Source organism: Astatotilapia calliptera, chromosome 22 (genome assembly GCF_964374335.1).
Source record: "Astatotilapia calliptera chromosome 22, fAstCal68.1, whole genome shotgun sequence".
NCBI lineage: Eukaryota > Metazoa > Chordata > Actinopteri > Cichliformes > Cichlidae > Astatotilapia > Astatotilapia calliptera.
This window is the reverse complement of record NC_137442.1, coordinates 33646462-33668889: the sequence shown is the minus strand read 5'-3', so window position 1 is coordinate 33668889 and position 22428 is coordinate 33646462. Positions and strand designations below refer to the sequence as shown.

General features: G+C 42.0%; 2 protein-coding genes across 4 annotated transcripts; one reads left to right on the top strand and one right to left on the bottom strand.

The window, feature by feature from the left end:
- The first annotated feature begins 75 nt into the window (after nt 1–75).
- mrps18b (mitochondrial ribosomal protein S18B) lies at nt 76–3059 on the top strand. 2 transcript variants are annotated; one of them, XM_026155449.2, is made up of 7 exons: nt 76–379; nt 858–1026; nt 1109–1206; nt 1298–1366; nt 1893–1959; nt 2045–2104; nt 2756–3059. In XM_026155449.2, exons 1-7 carry the CDS (start codon nt 299–301, stop codon nt 2950–2952), a joined length of 741 nt encoding a protein of 246 aa, XP_026011234.1. In that variant the 5' UTR covers nt 76–298; the 3' UTR covers nt 2953–3059. The 2 variants fall into 2 exon arrangements, with proteins under 2 accessions (XP_026011234.1, XP_026011233.1); XM_026155448.2 differs by having other exon boundaries at nt 295–553.
- On the bottom strand, nt 3055–21965 carry abcf1 (ATP-binding cassette, sub-family F (GCN20), member 1). Of its 2 annotated transcripts, XM_026155445.2 has the most exons (26): nt 21743–21940; nt 19598–19669; nt 19201–19247; nt 19058–19123; nt 18601–18712; nt 18487–18518; nt 18307–18396; nt 17128–17199; nt 16802–16882; nt 16631–16726; nt 15943–16065; nt 12621–12721; nt 10159–10244; nt 9926–10065; nt 9362–9510; nt 9203–9286; nt 8619–8743; nt 8383–8495; nt 7911–8085; nt 6223–6297; nt 5795–5865; nt 5678–5710; nt 4305–4473; nt 4149–4213; nt 3994–4066; nt 3055–3408 (listed from the first exon to the last, which is right to left on the bottom strand). In XM_026155445.2, exons 1-26 carry the CDS (start codon nt 21801–21803, stop codon nt 3242–3244), a joined length of 2478 nt encoding a protein of 825 aa, XP_026011230.2. In that variant the 5' UTR covers nt 21804–21940; the 3' UTR covers nt 3055–3241. The 2 variants fall into 2 exon arrangements, with proteins under 2 accessions (XP_026011230.2, XP_026011231.1); XM_026155446.2 differs by lacking the exon at nt 19598–19669 and having other exon boundaries at nt 21743–21965.
- Nucleotides 21966–22428: the final 463 nt, after the last annotated feature.

Below are 22428 nucleotides of genomic sequence, written 5' to 3'. Positions count from 1 at the left end.
TCGACAAACCCCAGTTTTACTGATTCTTAGATATTTAAATTTAGTAAACAATATTCCTTCAAAATGGCGACTAGTCTTTTTGTTCGTCACGTGCTATAATGTCACATGTTTGTGCTAACGGGAACGCCTCATTTTTAAAATAATCGTCTTTATTCAACTAATTGAAATGAAAATGGCAGGATTGAGTTTTGCATCAACTAAGATTGATTTATTACCGAAATGATTTAGATTTAGATTATATACTTGAGAAGCAACTTAACCTTTCACCTTTTACCTCTAACCCGGGTAGGATCTGAAAATGGCTACCTCCATGAAGTACATCGCGACGTTTTTATGTCGTGTGTCGCCTTTAATTTCGTATTCAGTTCGTCAGTATCAGGTATTATATTTCATTAAAACGATGTGACGTGCTGACTAACACATTACATGTATGGTCGAATATTAAGTGCGGGGAAAACGCTGGATGCTGCCTTGTTGTGTTGTACCGCTTTTGTTAGTGCTGTGGTTTTTCTACCACATAGACATTGGTCCTACGGATATCAGATATCTGTTTGTAAGTGAGGCATAATAATTAAATGAAAACACTAATTGATATGTTTTTCATCACGATAGTGGTTTAGCTGGTCTTTAGTTGGTGTGTGCTCCAGTATAGATCTATATCACGCTGCTCCTGCCTGGGGGTGGAGGGGTTTACAGCTTAGTGACACTTCATTTGATTGAACTGGGGTTGATATACAAGTTATTTAGAATTAGACTCTAAACAGTTTTTCAAAGTTCTCAAATGGCTTTAGGCTACATTTATGAAAAGGACGTTTTGATGTTTTATGGTGTGATGAGGTCATTTCTTGTGCTTTCAGTCCCGTCTACAGAGGCTACCTGCAAGGACATGTCTTTCTTTGTCTCCATTTATACATCCCAGACACTCGTACTGCAAAGCAGCATCGCTTCAGGACGAGGCTGTTGCTCAGGCTACTGAGGCTTTAGCCCGCTACAAGGACAGGCCCTGGGATTACCTGGAGAGTGAAGGTAAGTGTCCGTAGGTACCTCGACAGACGTGTTGCCTTCTGTCCACATTTTGTGATCTCATTGCTTTTCCTTACCCTGACAGAGTATATTGAAAGGTATGGAAGCAGTCCAGTGTGGGCTGACTACAGGAGGAACCACAAAGGAGGCATCCCCCCTCAGAAGACTCGCAAGACTTGCATTGTAATATTTCAGTTGTTTGTTGTTGTTGTTTTTTAACCACAGATCACTTATGTTAAGATTGTCAAAATAACCAGGGCACTTCTGTCTCTAGAGAGGTGACAAGATATGTGGAAACCCCTGCCCAATTTGTCGTGATCCAAACATCATCATTCACCATCAGGTGGGTTACTATGTTGGTCTCACACACACCAACTAAGGACTTGGAGAATATTGAAGTTTTCTGTATTGAGCCGGAGCTTTTGGGCCAGATTTAATTTTTTTAAATAAATAATATTGTTCTTATGATGTGAAGTTTTTATCTTGGCGCGTATCAGCGACAGGCCAGTATCAGCTGTAGTTTTCTTATACATCACGTGGTTGGCAAAAATAAATTGCATGTCTGATTTGTCTGCAGATCAGTACTTTCATTTTTTTGACACTAATGAAAAGAACAAAGCAGAATGAGAACATCTTGTCAGCTACTTCTCTCAGTAATGAATGATCAGAGCGTCTTTATGACAGTTTGGTCATAACCCTGCACAGCAGCAGCCTGCTGGAGGTCATTTTGTAGGGCAGTGGTCCTCCTCATACAAAGGAGTAGATACTGGTCCTGTGGCTGCGCTGTTACTCTGCTATGGTCCTCTCCAGCTCTTCATGTGTAAAAAGTCTATCATTTGTTGGTAAGCTGCAATTTATTTTTCTTGCAGAATGTCAAGTTGTTGCAGCAATTCATTAGTCCCCACACTGGAATGGTGTTGGATTCCACTCGAACTGGCAAGTTGTAATACCACCAATGTTAGGAAGTGTATTAATGCAGCAGGATGTTCCACTCATGTTCTGATGGTTCTGCCGCCTTCAGGTGTGTGTATGAAACAGCAGAAGAAGCTAAATGAGGCAGTTGACACAGCACAAGATCACGGTAGGTGAATCGTGATAGCCTTAGCTGCCACTCATCTCCACCAGAGCACTTTATAACACTTATACTGCACTTTATAGTGCATTTATAGCACCTTTTTAAATAAGCACACCTTCTTGCACTAATCTTTTCTAGTGCAACAACTACCATCTTCTGTGCAACCCATTTAATTTGTCTAACTTCCAGCTTAGCTACATGCTAGGTAACTGGCTCAGTCTTAAAGTATAGTTTCAGGCTACAAGTTAAGAACTATGACCTCAAATGTAGTTTTATTTGCTGTTAGAAATAAAATGAAATGACACGAGTGGTAAGTCGTGTCAAGCGGGCGATTGTGGCTCAAGAGTTGGGAGTTCGCCTTGTAATCGGAAGGTTGCCGGTTCGAGCCCCGGCTCCGACAGTCTCGGTCGTTGTGTCCTTGGGCAAGACACTTCACCCGTTGCCTACTGGTGGTGGTCAGAGGGGCCGGTGGCGCCAGTGTCTGTCAGTGCGCCCCAGGGTGGCTGTGGCTACAATGTAGCTGCCATCACCAGTGTGTGACTGTGTGGATGATTGTGTATAGTGTAAAGCGCTTTACACACAGACCATTTACCATTTAAGTTACAGCTACTGATGAGAGAACAAAGACATCATTTTAAAAACACTCTTCTCTTCTAGGCTTGCTTCCTTTTCAGATTCCATATGTGGAATTTTCAGGGGAGGACTACTCCAATTCCCATGATGCTGTGGGCTCCACACCACCACCCTCATCCTTAACTTTAGGTGACAACTGGTATACATGGTATGGGGAAATACTTCCTGATGAGAATGAAGTGGCTAAAGTCAAAAAGACATATAAAGCTTACTTAAAGTGAGCGAGGCGCTGATCATGCTGTTGCAAAAATGAGTTTGTTTTTAGCCCCTGTGATGTTTGTTCTGCAGGTGCACAAAGCTGTACAATAAACCACAATGAAAAATTGAATCACTTCCTGTTTTATTTAAGCAGATTATAATTCAAGACATTTTATCACCTACATATTTATAATCCAGTATCTGTGCAACTTCAACCCCATAAAGATGTTACAGTCCAGAGGAAGATCCATATTATGTGTGCTCACACACACTGGAGGGCTCAGCAGGTGTGTGCCCTGGCATCAGCTCTGATCAGGGATTGGCCTTGCTGACCACAGTCTCTCCCAAGGCTTCCAGCACCTCCCGCTTGTAGTCATCAAAGTCTCCATCAATCTGGTTGATGGTACAGTCCTCCACCACCCAGAGCTGGCACTGTGTCTCTGTGATGAGCCGTGCATCGTGACTCACGATAATCACAGCTGGACGAGAAAGTCAAGATGTTAATGCTCCGATACACACTGGAGTCTAAAGATTTATTGATAAAACCAAAGCTCACTCATTCTTTTGAGTACAAATATTATATTTTAACAGCGCGTCTACATGTACCCCTAGCTGCCTACTCCACGATGCTGCAGAAGTCCCTACTTTTTCATTTACGACTTTGGTGCTGGTGAAGAAACAGTTGCAATTACTTTTCCATGTATATAATTATTCTGAACGTCCACACGGTGACAGTGTGGGCACATAACTGTGAGTGTGATAACTTCACATTGATATGGGTGCGTCTGCTAGGAGGCGGTCCTAATAAAGGCAGGCACAGCCATATCATTTCCAAAGGTTCTGCCCAAGCCAGGAGTAAACAGAGGGATGGAGTCATTTAAAAGTATTTAAAATAAAAATATTTCCCAAATATGGGATAAATAAAGAATTTCTTAATTGTTCCACAGTAGTGCTTTCCATCTAGCACATTACTTCAAGCATTTGAAATAGATGTGTGAATTATGTGAGCACTTAAGCAGTTAGAATAGTCGTCCCTACTGAACTGACCAAGCAGCCAGTCTCACCTCCTTTGTATTCATTGATGGCCTCTGATAAAGCATCGATTGACTCAATGTCCAAATTGTTGGTAGGTTCGTCCTGTGAGACGAGAAGCGATTAATCAACAAGACAGTAGAAAGTGTTCATCACGAGGAAGAGCAAAAGACCGAACAATGCTTACCAAGATCAGTACGTCAGGCTGACGACAGGCCAGTTCAGCAAACACTACTCTGGCTTTCTGACCACCTGATGAAGACAAAATCCAGACACTATTAGAAAATATTTCCTTCACAAGATAGTACAATAAACATTCTCGTTCACCAGTTTATGTTTATACCAGAGAGTTTGGAGATCTGAATGGTGTGGGCGTGGCTCTCGAGGCCAAAACGTCCCAGGCACTTCCTGCCATCCTGGTAGGGAAGATTGAAGTTCCTCATCAAGTACTCTGTGGCCGTTTCCTCCATGTTAAGCTGATCTGCATACTGCTGGTTAAAGAAGCCCACTTTCTGCACACAGAAAAAACCTACATGTTAGCTGGTGAAAACAGTATTCCAGATTTCCACATCGGCTGTAGCTTCAGTGTTTCCTAGTAAAACAGAAGGCAAGTTTTGTGGTCTACAAACTGAGAGCAGCAAAGTTAACCTTGGTTTCATCTGTGCGACAGTTTTTCTCAACTTTCCAGCCTCTTTCATGTTTTCCAGCCTCATTAGTCTGATTGTCTGGTGTCTCATAAATGGCACTGTACCACAAAGCTGATCTGAATTCCAGTGAAAAGCTACTAAAAGCACTATCGTGCAAAAGTCTTCAGCCACACCTTTTTTTGTCTTTTTGAAAAGCTTTTTTTTTTTTATGTTGGCTGCTTTTTCACACTCTGTGCAGAAATGGAGGAAATCTGACAAATGGAGGATAAAACAAGACCCTCATTAGAAAATGTAGCTGTCACAAAGCCATTCGTAAGGATGAGTTCTCAACCACAGAGGAAGACCAAGGTATGACAAATCCCACCAAAACGGAACTGAAAATCAGTGGGAGCTGATCTTATATAGTGATGAATCCAATTTTCGATTCAAATCATCATCGACACAGATGGACGAAGTCAGCAGAGAGGTAAATAGTGAATGTCTAGAGTCATTTGTAAAACGTGGTGGCGGCTCGGTCATAATTTCAGGCTGTGTCAAAACCTACAGAACACATAAGTGGGTTGACCATCGATATGTAAAACCAGAAAGGCTCTAATTGGCCACTGCTTCAGTTTTTAGCACGACAATGATCCCAAATATAATATGTCAGTGCAGTGAAGCAAAGCCAGACAGTGGAACATTATCAGTTAAACCATGTGGGATCACCTTCACAGCGAATAGAACAAAAGACAGCCAACATCCAAAGACACTTGTAGAAGAAAGATCTCAATAAACTGTTTGTACATCGACTTTTAAATATTAGGCTAAAAACCCTACAATATTAGAGAGAAACCCCTCTGTAAGCATCAATAGAGGGAGGGAAAAACTCCAGGACCAGGCTCAGGGAGGGGCAGCCATCTGCTGTGCCTGTGTGCAGGTCAGGAAGACAGCAGAGTAAGACGGCTAACAGCCAGAGTACGGGAGAGATCGTCCAGTTACATCTGAGCTGCTGAAAGTGGGGAACTATGCATCAAAATGGTTGCAACTGTTAAAAGTAAAACCCTTAAAGCATCAGTAGGAAGTTACTCACCAGCCGATGATTCTTCCTCATCTCACCTTTAGTCTGAAAAGTGAAACATCCTGTTAAGTCAGCAGATTGTAAGTTTTTGTAAATTTGAATATTACAGCTTTACGTCTCCAGCCTTACAGGATTTAATTTGCCAGTAAGCAGTAACAGCAGGGTACTCTTTCCAACACCGTTGGGTCCAACTATACAAACTACAGCAGGAAGAGAGGAATAAAATGTGATACATTACAGCATCTCATTCACAACAACACAGTGAGCAGCGCCTCCACATTTAGTTTAGAAGATGCTGGGTACCAGGTGGTGATGTAATCCTTCCTGTATAGAAATGTGTCTCGCAAGCCTACAAGCAATAACATGGAATACAATCTGGATAAAACAGAAAGACGCAAGACAAAATCTCAACGTCTTCGATGTCAAAGTCGTTACCCTGGAAGGAGTTTTTCAAAAGCTTTGTTTTCCGTTACCTAAAATGACATTTACGTGTAGATGAGAGGCTAAAAAGTACCCGATTACTTACTGAAAGTGTTCTTATGAAGCCGAATACTTACTCCTCGATTCCATGTCAATACCAAAGTCCACATTTCTGAACAGCAGCTTCTGACCCTCATAGCCAAAGTCTACACCTGCAGGTGGCACAAATGTTTTCATCAACAAGATGAAATGACTGTTACATTATTAAACAAGCCACAGGAAATCTTCTACATTATGGCTTTTCTGTCCTAAAGATGGCATCATTTACTGAACACACACAGACTCCACTTGTTAACTGCTTTATGTTGATATTTATACACTGTTAGGACCCACGGACAGAACCAGGATCACAGGAGGTGACCTGTCACAGGAAAGAGTAACACAGTGTTTCCATCCACTCACTACACTGGAGAAGTAAGTAGATGAAGTGTATTGTTTAGGTTTGAATTAAAAAATGAAAGAAGCACATGCTCAGTAGGGGAGGAGGGGGGGAGATGTGAATATGAATGAAGTGTGCCAGCAGGGCTGGGCAATATATCGAGTTTTTAAATATATCGATATATTTTTATACGAGATATAAGTTGTGACAATATCCTTTATATCGACATAGTCTATGTTACGTTATAATTATACTTGTGGAGCCGCAGGTTTGCCTCTCTTTCGTCCACTTTTGTCTCTACACAGCGTTACTCTGCCTCGCCTTCACTGAACACAACTCCCCCTCCTCCCCCATCGCTTCACCTGCAGGCAGCACAAGATGGGCACGGCAGCTATCAAAGAGGAGCTGGTCATAATTATTATTACTCTTATTTGGAGTGTCAGACGAGCAGCAGAATAATGTATTCTGTAGAGAATGTTGGGAAAGTGTCCCGACTAAAGGTTGGAGCACTACCAGTATTTTCACCCTTTACAACAGCGCCATAAAGTGCAAATGAAGAGTGTGTGAAACTGTGTGCTGAATCCCAGCCTCCTGCCCCGAAACAAACCACCTTACAAAACTCGTATACCGTATTTTCGGACTATATGCTTACACTAAAATCCTTTCATTTTCTCAAAAATCCACAGCGCGCCTTATGTATGAGTTCTGGATGTGCTTACTGACTGCAAACCAATTTTCTGTGCTACACGGCGCTCAAAATTTTTTAGTTCGACTAAACTACGAAGCCGCACCGCCTGATGGATTGTTGGAGCATTACGGCTACCATAGTCTGGAGCCTCGCAGAGTGATACGTACTGTGCTTCAACGTAATATTACCGTATTGTGTGTGTATAAGGGCCATAAATGGCACCTGTTCAGAGACATGGTTACGAAGCAGACTTCAAACTCCAGGCTGTCGGTCACGCAGTAGAAGTTGGGAACAGAGCAGCTGTGAAATCTGTCTTTGTTATTATGCTCAGCGTCTGTTAGTTTACATTTTGACTGCACAAGTGTGAGCTTTTTGTTATGCACAAAAACAACATTGTTTTTTAATAAATGCTGATAAAAAAATGACTCAAATAAATGATGTCCATCTACGCTGCATGTTAACAAAAGTGCCGGTGTGACATCTGGGACACAGCTTGGACTAAGAACTCTCTTTTTGTTCTTACTTAAAGGCTTTAAAAAGAAAATAGAAAAGAAATTTGGTTTGTGGGTGCCCAGAGCACAGCAAGCTCGGTTTCATATTTGAGATATTCACATGTCGCTTGTCCTGAAACATTTCCTGTACAGCTGGGAATCAGAGAGAGTAGACTGAATGCTCGGAGCAGGTGCACATGTTCTTACTATGCAGTCCCAGTATGGGTGGTGAGAGAGGAGGTGGGTTGGGGAAGGTGAACTTTACGGTGTACTCTTTGGGTCTTTTCAGCAGCTCTGTGGCCTCATTGCTCTCCTCCTCCTGACCTCCCTTCTTCTTGCCTTTTAGCTGCTTTCTGGTCAGGGCGTCCTTAGTCTGTTTCTCCTGAAATGGAACAACGTAAGTGATGTCAGCAGGGACACTAGCCTCACAACAGACGGATAAAAGTGTCACCTGGAAATTAAGAAATATTTTGCCGAGTCTAGACCTTGCAGGCATATTACAGCAGCATTAACTGCAACAGAGTGATCAGCTGATCATAGACGGGTTCCCCTGACAGCCTAAACGGTTGGATTTTGTTTAAATTTTAAATCCTTCTTCTCCTGGTTGAGAAGACAGTATTTTTGTAACTAGTTGATTTGGTGCTCAGGTGTACTTGAGTGAAGAGAAAGCCATACTCACAGCCTGTTTGGTAGACTTGCCACCAGCCTTCAGCTCCTTGAGTTTCTTCTCCTGTTTGTCGTACTGCTTCTGCAGTTCTTTCTGCTTCTGCACGTACATCTTCTTGAAGGTCACTTAAAAAATGAGGAAGAACTGAGGTAAAGCGGTCCTAATGTCTTTAACTAAATCACATAGTTTCGCACAAACTTCTCTCTCTGCAAGTAATTAGTGACTAGCGATGACACGTTGTCACTTACAATAGTTCCCTCTGTAATAGTAAAGTTTCTGGTTGTCCAAGTGGACGATATCTGTGCACACATCGTCAAGGAAACTCTGGTCATGGGAAACTATGAGGAGAGTCTTCTTCCAGCCTTGAAGGTAGCTGCAGGTGGGAAAGAACAGTCAAGAACAACAAATGAGTCACATTACTAAGACTGAAGCTACTTTCATAGCTGATGGAAGCTGTAGACTGTAGGAAAGAAAAATGTGACGTTTTCTTCTGTACAGCAATTTCAATAAATTAACAACAAATCATGGCAATGTTGTGTCATTCATTTTTCACACGAACCAAATTTAAACGAGTTAATAATTAAGATAAGACCTACTTGTCCAAAATTATCATAATAATAATGGTTAAATGTCATTTAATTCGCTGAAATCAGAGACAGAAAAAGTTCTTTCCAGCACCACTGGTTCCAACAATACCAGTTGGAAAGTGTATGGAACTGCACCATAATTAGAGACTTGAGTCTCTTTCACTGTGAGAAGTAGGCTAACATGTTTCATGAGAACCAGTTAGAAATTTAAATGAGCTGTTATTGGTTAGAAAGATGACTCGTACTTGTTAAGCCAGATAACAGCATTCAGATCCAAGTGGTTGGTGGGTTCATCCAACATCAGTAAAGTGGGCTCCATGAACAGGGCTCTGTGGGCACAGACGTTAAGGTTGAGACAGGTTGATGCTATACCAGTTCCACTGAGGATGTTTGCTGCAGCGCACCTGGCCAGGGAAACTCTCATTCTCCACCCTCCAGAAAACCTCTTGGTGGGTCTGTTCTGCATCTCAGGAGTGAATGACAGACCAGCCAATATCCTTCTCGCCTTGGCCTCAGCTGCTGCAGCTCCTATTGCCCTCAACTCTTCATAGACCTGTGGAGAGAAAAGTCAGATAATCAGCATACAGGCCAGCAAAGATCACCAAAGGACTCTTAATGTGGGTCCATTATTAATGGGAAGGCTGTCGACAAGGGAAGCACCGTCTGCCAGAACATTGTGAGGAATTATTTTACTGCTGGATGGTTTTTCAAACGTTACATCTCTACCTAATGCTGAAACGGAGCCTCTGGCTCAGCGATGAAAGTACTGAAATACACTTTACGTGGCATGCCCGAGGGTGTCTCTGCTCACACTGCTGTATAACTTACTGTTAATGCATTTAAAGTTGAAGGTTAACTCATAGCCACCATAAATTAGGAAGCCTTTATTAATTTGTTAAATATGGCAGCAGGACTATGTTCATAAGCTGTATACTGTATCAGGTCTGGTAGTGCACATGGACACCAACCTTATCCAGCCTCTCAGCTACACTATCCTCTCCCTTTTCCAGACGAGCCTGGAGCCGTTTCTCCTCTTCCAGAAGCTTCAGGCGGCGAGTGTCCGCCTTCAGCACCGCCTGAACTGCTGGCGTGTCATCAGCGACCACCTCTAACAAACAAAAGCATTCCACAGAGTCAATGGGTGATAACAAAGGGCACACAGCAGAAAAACGACAGAGCACAAGAGGGACTTATCACCTACCCTGTTCACACAGCAGCACATCAATGTTAGGAGGAATACTGAGAGCTCTATTAGCTATATGCTTCAGTAGAGTGGTCTTTCCTTTTCTGAAAGAAAAAATGAACACGAGAAATCAGATTATTTCTGATTCAAAGTGCCTGGTGTGATTTACATACGTCCTGGTGTTTGAGCCCATGCTGAAGAAACCAAGTAGCGCTATAAACGAAAAACCAAACATTGAAGCACACATGTATATTAAAAACATTCCTCTCTCGCCCCTGCAGGCGGTCTGTCCTCCAAGCTCAGGTCCTCTACCAGAGGCCTGGGAGTTTGAGGGTCCTGTTCAGTATCTTAGCTGTTCCCAGGACTGCGCTCTTCTGGACAGAGATCTCCGATGTTGTTCCTGGGATCTGCTTCTCGTGTTCCTTCTTCCTGATGTTGCTGTCATTCGGTATCACTACAGCCGTCTTCTTCCGCTTGTCTACCACCACTATGTCCGGTTGGTTAGCCACCACCATTTTGTCCGTCTGTATCTGGAAGTCCCACAGGATCTTAGCTCGGTCATTCTCCACCACCCTTGGGGGCATCTCCCATTTTGACTTTGGGACTTCCAGGCCGTATTTGGCACAGATGTTCCTGTACACTATGCCGGCCACTTGGTTATGGTGTTCCATGTATGCCTTGCCTGCTAGCATCTTGCACCCTGCTGTCATGTGCTGGATTGTCTCAGGGGCATCTTTACACAGCCTGCAGCTGGGGTCTTGCCTGGTGTGATAGACCCCAGCCTCTATGGATCTTCAGATCAGAGCTTGTTCCTGTGTTACCACGATTAGTGCCTCTGTGCTGTCTTTCAGTCCAGCTTTGTCCAGCCCCTGGTAGGATTTCTGGATGTCAGCCACCCCCTCTGTCTGCTGGTGGTACATACCTTCCATGATGGTTCCTCCTCTTTCTTGGGTTTCTGCTGCCTAAGGTATTCACTGAGCAGGCGGTCGGTTGGGGCCATCTTCCTGATGTGTTCGTGGATGTTTGTTGTCTCATCCTGGATGGTGCTGATGCTCACCAGTCCCCGGCCTCCTTCCTTCTGCTCAGCGTACAGAATCAGGGTGCTGGACTTGGGGTGAAACTTGTCTTGATGTCAGTGGCTTTTATCTCCTCCTTTAGCCAGCTCATTATCCCAGCAGGGTACCTGATCACGGGCAGTGAGTTGGTGTTGATCATTTGTGAAGTGCTCAGCCAACGCCCCTTCATGTGTCGACACTGTGTGGCACTTTGGCCGATTGGGCCCCTCTCGATTTTGTGCCCCTCCATTTTAATGGTTTTCCCACATAGAAGCTCAGAGACATGCAGATATACAGCGGACGACGTTGGAACAGTTTAAAAACTTGAGTGTTTGTGGAACAAACCCACTCAAAGTCTTGGGTTAAAGTTTCCACTTCTTTCTTTCTACATCAGCGCTTATGTGGTGGTATTGTCTGAGTGGCGACACCTATCGTACTGCAGCGGCTTAACGGCGGTTATAAATATAAGTGACTGTAAGACGAGGATGCGGCAGAGAACAAAGTGACCATTGTGACGGTAGCTGCTTTACACCACATCCTCCAAACTTCAATATAGCATTTTTAAAAAGAAATCTACAGTAACTAAATGTATTGGCCACTGTGGTGCAGTCCATTATCATACAATTACATGTTATATATAAAAAAGGGTTTACATGTCAGGACAAGACAAAGTGTGATTAAAACGATGCTTTTTAATCATCCAGAAAACGTCAGCCTCTGTCAAAACCTCATATTAGTCACGCAACAATTTTTAAATTCCAAACGAGCAGCGTGCCAAACGGTTTTTGTTCGTTAGAGCTGCTTCTGCACTAAAAGAGGAAAATGTCAATCATATATATTTAATCTGTTATATTCTGGATATTTATATCAGAGCTATTTCATATATTTTTTAACTTTGTGATATATTTTATTATTTAACTGAGTTAGTCTGTTACTGTTCTTATTGTCTTGGAGCGACTGTAACCACAGTATTCTCATTATGATTGTGAAAATGTCATAGAGCCAAGACGCCACGTTTCCTGTTGACTGTAAGAGTGAGAGAGTCTCCGCATCTGAAAAATGAACAGACCATGTCCCACCACGACAATAGAAAAATCCATACTGTTGGTACACTGTGCAGCTAAAGTAATCAATGTTACCATCATGGTTGGAAACACACCCACAGGGCAGAGCTATGTGAAAAACGTCTGAAAATGAAAAGATTCAAAATGATCTGAAAAAAATAAATAAATAAAGATATTCTGTGCAACAGTGCAACTTGAGGGGCTTCATATATTTTCCTCCATTTTCTTGTCTTCCATCCAAATATTGTACATTAATATAGTCAAATTCCCAAAAGTCAGTTATGAAATGACAGAGCAAGTTTGAAACTGGTACTGAAAAGTGTCTGTGCTGCTAAAGTACTGATGACAAAAAGATATTTACCCATTTGGTCCAACTAAACCATATCTTCTTCCTGCCACAATCAGAAGGTCAGCATTGACGAAGAGCTCCTTGCCATGAGCAGATATGCTGAACCTCTCCAGCTAAAACACACAGAGCAGAAAGTCACTGACAGAGATCGGAAAGAACAGTCTGACAACAATCTGTCATTCAGAAATGTAACAAAAACAAAAACAAAATGAGGAAAACAAAAAGAAATGAGCAATTCCTCATTGCTCAAAGAAAAAAAAAAAAAAAAAAAACACGAACAAAATTATAGCAGAAGTGCTGCCAGAAAGAGGGTACCAATTTGTTTATTTGGTAGTTTAATGAATTCCATTTTTTGTCTTGTTATACAATATTTGAAATTTAAAAAAAAACAAAACACTACATTTTTAAAATATAAAAAAAAAAAAAAAAAAAGAAGAAAAAAAAAAAGAGCAATTCCTATACCTAGTTCATTTTTACCCTTTTCAGTATTTGGGCATATGAAGTGAAAGGTTTCAAGGAGGCTAATTGCAGAACTGGGAAAGCCTAAGCACATCGTTATCACTTTGTCCGGGATTAAAAGGACCACCTGTACCAACAGGTTCAGTTCTGAAGTTTTGTGTGTTGCTCTGGTGTGTGTGTTGCTCTGGTGTGTGTGTTGCTCTGGTGTGTGTGTTGCTCTGGTGTGTTTGTTGGTCTGGTGTGTTTGTTGGTCTGGTGTGTTTGTTGGTCTGGTGTGTGTGTTGCTCTGGTGTGTGTGTTGCTCTGGTGTGTTTGTTGCTCTGGTGTGTTTGTTGTAGAGATGGACTGATCCGATATTACGTATCGGTCCGATACTGACCTAAATTACTGGATCGGATATCGGAGAAAAATAAAAAATGTAATCCGATGTAATCCGTGTATCACGAAAGCACCTCACAAAACTTGCAACACGCCGTAACTCACCTCAGAACGTTAGCACGTCGGAGCAGTATGCATCACGTGATAGAGCAGCTGTGGCATGCGGGACCTGACGGTGGTCTGGATAGCATGTGGAGCTTCGCTAGCAACCCGGCATTTCATCTCCGACAAAGTTATCCCCGAGAGAAGTAAAGCAAGTGTGTAAGTCCATCTCTGAATGTTTGTAAAGCATTCCTGCGTTAAGCTTAACGAGCGACTGCCTCTCGCTCTCCGGCTGCTACTTCAATCATGAAACTGCTTAATGATCAGCTGATCGGCTTTTCTGTCGTGAGTCCGTCTCTCTTGTTTGTTTTTGGCCCACTTTGCACCAGAAAGAGGAAACCAGCGGCTGAACAACAGCAGCACGTTTAAGCTTGATCAGCTGTTGTTAGAATTTATTTAATATTACTTTCTACTCGAGGATCTTTTTCTACGTAGCTGACGCTGGTAACTGTGCAGGGGCGGATCTAGCAAAGTTTAGCCAGGGGGGCCGATAGGGCATTAACAGGGAAAAGAGGGCACAAAGACATACTTTTCTTTCTTATTCTCATTTAAGATGTCTCGCTTTTAATTATTTAATATTTATCTGAATCTTACACCCAAATTTTTAATCTGATGTAAAATGTATAGAAGTCCATTACTGCATATAGTAACTGTTAAGTCTAATATACCCTAGTAAGCTATAGTACTTTTTCCTTTGGGAAGGTACCATCTGTGCAGTCTGCAATTTTGTTGAAGAAAGATGTTGAATCTATTTAATATTTCTTGAAAAATAATTGATTTCTGTGCATTTTTTTTCACACTGCATCAAATTAAGGTTGATTACGTCGATTAAGCATCATGAGGTGGAGCGTGAGGGGTGGTTCCCTATTTTTTATTTATTTATTTTTGTTGTTGCTGGGAGTTGGAACCCTATTAGTTAGGTTGCTTAATATTTACGCTAGGTACTCTTTAAAATACCAGAATAGGGAGGATGGTGTAGGTTTAAGTTTATTAGATTGATCAGTATTGCTGAACTATGAAAAAATTTTTTTTGCATACAGGTATAACAGAATAGCTTTAGTGTAGTTGTTGTTTTAAACTTGAGTATGAACTTATACAAAATGCAGCAAGATATTTAAAAAACAGTTTTGTTGATTAAAAAACACTATATCGGATTCATATCGGTATCGGCAGATATCCAAATTTATGATATCGGTATCGGACATAAAAAAGTGGTATCGTGCCATCTCTAGTTTGTTGCTCTGGTGTGTTTGTTGGTCTGGTGTGTTTGTGTTGCTCTGGTGTGTTTGTTACTCTGGTGTGTGTGTTGCTCTGGTGTGTTTGTGTTGCTCTGGTGTGTTTGTTACTCTGGTGTGTGTGTGTTGCTCTGGTGTGTGTGTGTTGCTCTGGTGTGTGTGTGTTACTCTGGTGTGTGTTTGTTGCTCTGGTGTGTGTGTGTTGCTCTGGTGTGTGTGTGTTGCTCTGGTGTGTGTGTGTTACTCTGGTGTGTGTTTGTTGCTCTGGTGTGTGTGTGTTGCTCTGGTGTGTTTGTTACTCTGGTGTGTGTGTGTTGCTCTGGTGTGTGTGTGTTGCTCTGGTGTGTGTGTGTTGCTCTGGTGTGTGTGTGTTACTCTGGTGTGTGTTTGTTGCTCTGGTGTGTGTGTGTTGCTCTGGTGTGTTTGTTGCTCTGGTGTGTGTGTGTTGTTCTGGTGTGTGTGTGTTGCTCTGGTGTGTGTGTGTTGCTCTGGTGTGTGTGTGTTGCTCTGGTGTGTTTGTTGGTCTGGTGTGTGTTTTGGTCTGGTGTGCTTGTTGCTCTGGTGTGCTTGTTGCTCTGGTGTGTGTGTTGCTCTGGTGTGTTTGTTGCTCTGGTGTGTGTGTTGGTCTGGTGTGTTTGTTGGTCTGGTGTGTGTGTTGCTCTGGTGTGCTTGTTGCTCTGGTGTGTGTGTTGCTCTGGTGTGTGTGTTGCTCTGGTGTGTTTGTTGGTCTGGTGTGTTTGTTGCTCTGGTGTGTGTTTGTTGCTCTGGTGTGTGTGTTGCTCTGGTGTGTTTGTTGGTCTGGTGTGTGTTTTGGTCTGGTGTGTGTGTTGCTCTGGTGTGTGTGTTGCTCTGGTGTGTTTGTTGCTCTGGTGTGTGTGTTGCTCTGGTGTGTGTTAACACAATCTTTCTAGCAGATTCAGCCCAAGGTCAGCAGTTACATCTCAGACTTCACAGGCCTGAGTTAGCATGTGAAATATTAAAGTTCATGATAGCACAATGAGGAAAAAGACACACGTGGCTTGTTTGGAGGGACTTTCAGGGAAGGTGCTTCGACAAGCTATTAAATCATGGGGTGTACTTAGTTTTTCAAAGAACTTTATAGGACAGAATTTCAGGCAGTAGTCCCAGAACACTGCAAGTGTCAAGAAAGCTATAATAACCTTGATATCAGAGGCGTTCTCCAGCATGGCCTGTCTGGAAGACATCTCAGCCTGGGAAATGGAGAAATCTCCTTCCAGTGCATTCTGAGCACGGACACTGGCCACCTGACGCTCATACTCCATCTGAAAGGAACGGCGCACACATGGACGCACAACCACACAAATGAGAACAACAGCAAGGCACAAAATATGCTAATTACTTTAGGACCACAGAGATTATACCCGTGATGCCATAGCAGCCTATGGTGCCTACAAAAATGTGTATAATCCTGCAGGGCTGCTCTTATGTTTTCATTTCACACTGACAGCATAAACAGTGACGATGAAGGCTTCTGACTCTGAAAGGCAGTTGCACTATATAGGCCTTCACACGCATATGAACTTAGTGACATCTCATTCTGGGTGTGGTCCTGTTGGCTTCATCAGCTGATGGCCTCCAGCTCGACTTGGAACGGCCCACTTGGGCACTCCACCCTTTCAAGTGGAGGAGTTTAAGTAACTCGGGGTCTTGTTCACGAGTGACGGGAGAAGGGAGCGGGAGGTCGACAGACGGATCGATGACCGAGTATACAGCCATTTACTTTCATGCCAGTTTTAACTGCTTTTCGTTTTTAAATAAGACTCAGCTATTTTCATAGGTTTGGTAGTTCTCTTAACATTCTGACACAACAGCATGGAGAGTAATTACCTGTTTTTTCTTCTTCTTCTTCTCCTTTTTGGTGAGATTAGCATACAGGTCATCTTCTGGCTTCTTGGCCTGCTCTGCGATGACATCCTCTGCACTCTGAGGGTAATAGTCAGAAAAGGTTTATTCACTGAGCAAAGCAGAGAAGACAGGACAACACCTTTGGAGACTTACCATTGTGGTGTCACCTATGTCACTACCCTCCTCTTCCACATCTTCATCCATGCTACGTGGTCTCTGAGCACTTTTTTCTTTCTACGTGGACAGATTAAAAACCCATCATTAGAGAAAAAGCACACCAACTCCATCATTATCCAACAGGTGGCATTCCTCTTGTGCTGTTGTCCAACTTCTTCGTGTTCCAGTGACTCTAAGACTTTAAAATAGAAATTGACTGGTATTTGTTTGGTTCTAGGTGTTGCACCTTTTAATGTTTGTAATGGTTCACGGTTGCTGCCAAGAAACTCGCATTGACAGGTATGGATGTGAGCAGGACTCACCTTGGACTGAACTTCAGCCTTCTTGGTCTTCTTTGTAGGTTTCTCTTCAACATCCTCCTCATCAGACCCTGACTGACAGTAAAAGAATCAGAAACTGCTGTTTGGTAAAGTGGAAAATGTCTGCAGACCAACATTACAGACGAGACACATTAAGTGTCCAGCAGCAGACCGAAGGAAATCTGATGCAAGCATGCATTTTTTTAAAAAAGAGAACACTGAGTCAGTCGCTGGAATAAAGAAGTCAGAGATGTTGACCAGCCTTCTCTTAATAGTACAAAGGTTTTACATTCTGTATGTGCGCTGTTATGTTATCAAAAAGAAAAAAAAGCAGAAACTGAATATCAGCAGCACGGTGGCACGGTGGTGAGCACTGTTGCTGCACAGCAAGAAGGTCCTGAGTTCAATTCCACCATCGGGGTCTTTCTGTGTGGAGTTTGCATGTTCTCCTCGTGTCTGCGTGGGTTCTCTCCGGGTACTCCGGCTTCCTCCCCCCCATCCAAAGACATGCACTTAGTGGGGATAGGTTAACTGATTCATCTACATTGCCCATGGGTGTGAATGCGGGAGTGAAACACAAACTACCAACCCACGACTTCACGCGACTTCACGTAACCAAGCAAACCACACATTTTCTAAAAGCCGAGATCTCACAGATTCCAAAACTGCAAGTTTCGGCACGCTCCAGCCAAGATTCACTGAGACGACCACAAAAGAAGACCACAAACATGTTTCCCCGTTTGATAAACAATAACATGAAATCATGGATATAAACACAGTCTATCTGAAGCAGGAAGAACACAGCTTATGTTGTGATTTTAATGCTTTTTTATGCAGACTGTAGCAGACTGCTGGATGTACCAACAGATGGCTTATGTGTCTCTATTGCATTGTCATTAACTTTTGTCTCTTCCATTGTTTGAGTTTTGTCCTTGTGTTTCCATGCTCTCCTGCACCACCAGCTTCTTTTGTTTGGTTTCTTGCTAGAAAGGAGTTTTTCCTGTGCTTCTCTTATATTCTAAAGCCCCTTGAGGCAAGTGTTGTCTGTCTGCATTGGTAATATATATATTTATAGAATTAAATGCCTGCACTTAGATAAAGCTACCACATTATGGTCACAGCCATACTGGCAGGAATATTAACTGTTAACACTCTTAACCCACATGAAATGGAGTACTCCACCTTTTCTGCAGGTTTTTCATCTTCATCCAAATCACTTTCCTCATCCTCATCACTCTGTCCTTGGCTAAGAGCAGCAAAGATGTTCCCACCCTGAAAGAGACCAGAGATGCTTTACAGAGTCGGCGTGTGAATGTTGCTGATGGCGGAGGTCAAGCAGAGTGTTTGTGAGTGCTGACAAACCTTTTTCTTACTTCCTTTACTGGAGACAGTGACTGTGGAAGCAAAAGATAAGTACATTGAAACAGCGTCATACACTTTATGAGGAAAAAGAATGATATTGTTTTAGAAATATACCTGAATCCTCATCACTTGCTTCCACTGAGAGTTTTGACAGTGTCAACATGACATTTTCATCATCTGCATCGTCACCTTTTCCTTTCCGCCGATCTTTCTTTTTTTTCTGAGGCTTGAAAAAAATTCAAATGTTACAAGTAGTCAGAATCTTAAAGACACTGTTTCTGGTGCTTTATTTAGAATTCAAGACCAGTTTGAGCTTAGTGACACAGGTTCTTTTTCAGCAGGGCTGTTTAACCTACAGGCAGGAAGATGGATTGCTCCATCACATGCTTTTGAATGAGCTGGAATTCAATGTGAAAAAGGGTGGAGGGGGGCAAACAAAAAAAACAGCCTACGCGATACAATTTCCAATTCTGGTAAGATGTTCCTGTCTTTTTGCCCGTGTTAAGTTACAGAAAGTGAATGCTGTTCTTTTCAGTGTTTTAGTTGAACACCTACATGTCATGTTGATTACCTGTTTTCCATGCATGTCTTTCACAGGCACCACGTCCACCTTTTCTGTGGCAAGTTCCTCAAAAAACTGGAGAAAAACACATCCAATGAGACATGCTGTCTAAAAAACAATAATGTTATATGTTATATTAAACATGTACTCACAGACTTTTTCCCCTTTTTATCTTTCTTCCCCTTTTTGACAGTTTTTTCTGTTGAAAGAAAAGCGATTTGAAATTTTACAGAAACACAACTGGGCATCACTGATGTAGGAAATTCTGTGTATAAAGCTAGAATAGTAACTGTCATAACCTAGTAGAATGGAAGAGGGAATTTACCAACAGTGTGAGCAAGTGCACGTCAGTGCGACAAAAGCTGTACTACAAAGGTAGAAGCACTACGGGGTTGGCTGGCTTTATGCATGTTTGTTTGTGCTGATTTCAGAAGCACAAACTTTGAAAAGAAACACGTGAAAACAAATGAATCACACAACCACGACTGACTAAGGACTACAGGAAATGGCGACACATTTAGGGCTAACAAAACATGTCTTGTTTTGCACCTTGTGTGCCGATGAGAGGTGCTGAGCTGGAAAGAGCTGAGCTTTCCGTCTGGTCTTCAGTATTCCTGCCAACTTAAAATAACACAGTGGAAGGAGTTGGAGAATATTTACACCCCAAAAACCCAAACAAAAACACAGTCTAGCTTCTCTGGATGTCTTAAGTTACATTTCTCAATGATCAGAGTGGTTTTCAGCATTTAAGGTTTTTAAATCACATTTCCAGAGTGAGATCACTCCATAACATCTACAGTGAGCACAAAACCTGCACAAGGGTCTGCAGATGGAAATGAGCCCAAGGCTATAACCTGGCATATTTACATTTGTTAAAATGTTCATTAATATGCATTGTCCCTTTTCCTAAGTAAATTCCTGTCTTTATTCAACAGTGCACACACCACAGAGCACACAGATTACTTCTTTTTTAATTTGTAATGTTGGATCTTAAACACTGACTACAACTTCAGTCAGTTTTAAACATCGTTTTTTAACACTGTCCCATGTGTCAGTCAGTGTATTTTCTTTTGCAGGGACAGTTAGTCGCCCACAGGTGGCAGTGACTCTGCTTTGATAAATACTTGCAACCAAACAGCATGTAGTTTAATTTACGCTGCAGTGGTTTCACAGCAGGGCGATTTCACGTTTATACAGTAGAAGAGTTTCTAAAACTCAGCCCTCCTCTAGCTAAATACTCCAAAATCACTTGAGCTGTCCGATTTACCCAGATATAACTCTGCAAAACACCCGTCTCAATCTACAGCCGTCCCTCGTTATCACGGTAGCTACGTTCTAAAAATAACCCGCGATAGGTGAAATCTGTGAAATAGCCAGCTTTATTTTTTACAATTATTGTAGATGTTTTAAGGCTGGAAAACCCCTCACTACACACTTTATACACTTTTCTCTCACCCGCAGGCGCCTTTGATGGTGCGAAATCGACATTGTTGTGTTTGTTGGGGAGAAAACGTACAAACAGTACAGCACTTTAGAGTCACACTGCCATCGAAAAATCATTATTTAAATGATCAGCATCTGTGCTCAGAAATGTACTTTTTTTATAGTCGATTCTACAGAACCATTCACTCCTTTCAGAGCAGTAGGATCCGTAGATGAATGATGGTGGGCTTGTCGTCTGTTTTAACAATAGTTTCTCAACAGTAGGCTGGAAATTACACAGCCAAATCTGCTGGGAAACACACTGGCATTGCTATACCAATCTTACCACTGACAACTTGCAGTTATCTTATATGCACACCTAGAAACCAATTCAGAACAACCTTAACATAAATGACTGTGGGAAGAAACCCTATGCAGGTACAATGAACATGCCATCTCTATTTATATAAAGACCTTCAGGAAGGCTTAGACCACAGGATTTACTATATGCTGTCAAATCAGTTGTATTTAAGTACAAATCCAAACGCAATGCCTTTCAGGCAGTTTACCATACTGAAGGCCTTACACATGTTAAATCTAGATCCTAGGTACTTCGTAATTGCAAATCCTCTAAAATGCTGCAACATGGATCCTTATTTATATATATATATATATATATATATATATATATATATATATATATATATATATGTATGTGTGTGTGTGTGTGTGTGTGTGTGTGTTAGCTAGTACAGTTTATTCGGACCACTTGGTAAGGCTCAGCGACATATCTGTCGTTCATTAAATATCAGTTTCTACTTTTTTCTTTTACTATTCTCCCTTTATGTTACACGGGTTATTACGGGTTATTACTAACAGTGTGGCATTAGCTTAGGAAATGGGTGCGTGGTGTAATAGCTTAAAGCATGTTGTTTGCTGATCCATCGTTTGGCATCAGGTTGTTTCCCTAAACCTGTACTGTACCATCACCAACATGAGCTTGAGTCGACCGGTGCTGAGCCTCTGCGTGACCATATTTAAGCTAAACAGCGATTTGGTAAAAGTTGGGCTTCAACAGATCAGACAATACTCAGGATTCATGACAGTTGCGCTTATTTATGAGATAGCGACTGTTGGCAGCGTGCAGTTTTAAATGAAGACTGTGAGTTTTCGGTATTGTTTCTGTTTATATTCTCTTTATCTGTGCTACTTATCGTTAACTTAGCTGTAATGCTACTTAGCCTACTGGCTAGCTTCTCACGCGTCTCTCACCAGATGCCGGAGTTGCTTCATCGTCCACCCACTCTGCTTCTTCTTTCACCTTTTTGGGCATTTTATTATTTTAACTACAATTTTCTGAAATTACAGCTGCTAAAAATTTGGTTTGTTTCTCTTCTTTTTTTAAGCCAGTAGGCTTTCACAGCCCCACACACATGTGACACAGCGACCTGATGACGTGAAGAAGTCGGATCGCCAACAACGTTAAAATTCTTCTTCTTCGCCAAATGAGTCAGGTGCCACCTCACTTTACCGCCACCATTGTGTTGGATGACCGCGTTCAGAATATTTCTTTAAATACAACCGTGTTTGTTTATCTGACTACGGAATCAGTTTCACTTGTAATTTTACATTAGGCTGTTTTATTTGCAGATAAGCACATCTGAAGAATAAAGAATACAAATATGATATACCCGGGTTTAAGTAATGAAATGAATTGAAAGGAGGGTTTCCTGTTCCAGAAAGAGAATTAACTTTAACTCTGAGTCAGCTGCCGTGGTAACAATCACTGTGATCTGCTCGCTAACAGGTTTTCTTTAACAAACTCTGAATTTCTCACTGACCTTTGCCCTCCTGCTGCCCCTGAACCAGCTGACTGACACACCGATTCCTTTCCTCACTCATAAAGGAGCCAATTAATTTGTACAAGTTTACAGTTTTACAAAAACTGAAATTCAGAT

What these genes read in the sequence shown, in the direction of transcription:
- abcf1 (XM_026155445.2), bottom strand. Translation starts at nt 21,803, where the DNA reads ATGCCCAAAAAGGTGAAAGAAGAAGCAGAGTGGGTGGACGATGAAGCA. An exon ending in ATAAAAAGGGGAAAAAGTCT is followed by an intron (nt 19,124 to 19,200) that starts GTGAGTACATGT and finishes GTTTTTCTCCAG; the next exon opens with TTTTTTGAGGAACTTGCCAC. An exon ending in ATGAAAAACCTGCAGAAAAG is followed by an intron (nt 17,200 to 18,306) that starts GTGGAGTACTCC and finishes TTTTACTGTCAG; the next exon opens with TCAGGGTCTGATGAGGAGGA.
- mrps18b (XM_026155448.2), top strand. Translation starts at nt 464, where the DNA reads ATGCTGCCTTGTTGTGTTGTACCGCTTTTGTTAGTGCTGTGGTTTTTC. An exon ending in GGATTACCTGGAGAGTGAAG is followed by an intron (nt 1,027 to 1,108) that starts GTAAGTGTCCGT and finishes TTACCCTGACAG; the next exon opens with AGTATATTGAAAGGTATGGA. An exon ending in ACATCATCATTCACCATCAG is followed by an intron (nt 1,367 to 1,892) that starts GTGGGTTACTAT and finishes TTTTTCTTGCAG; the next exon opens with AATGTCAAGTTGTTGCAGCA.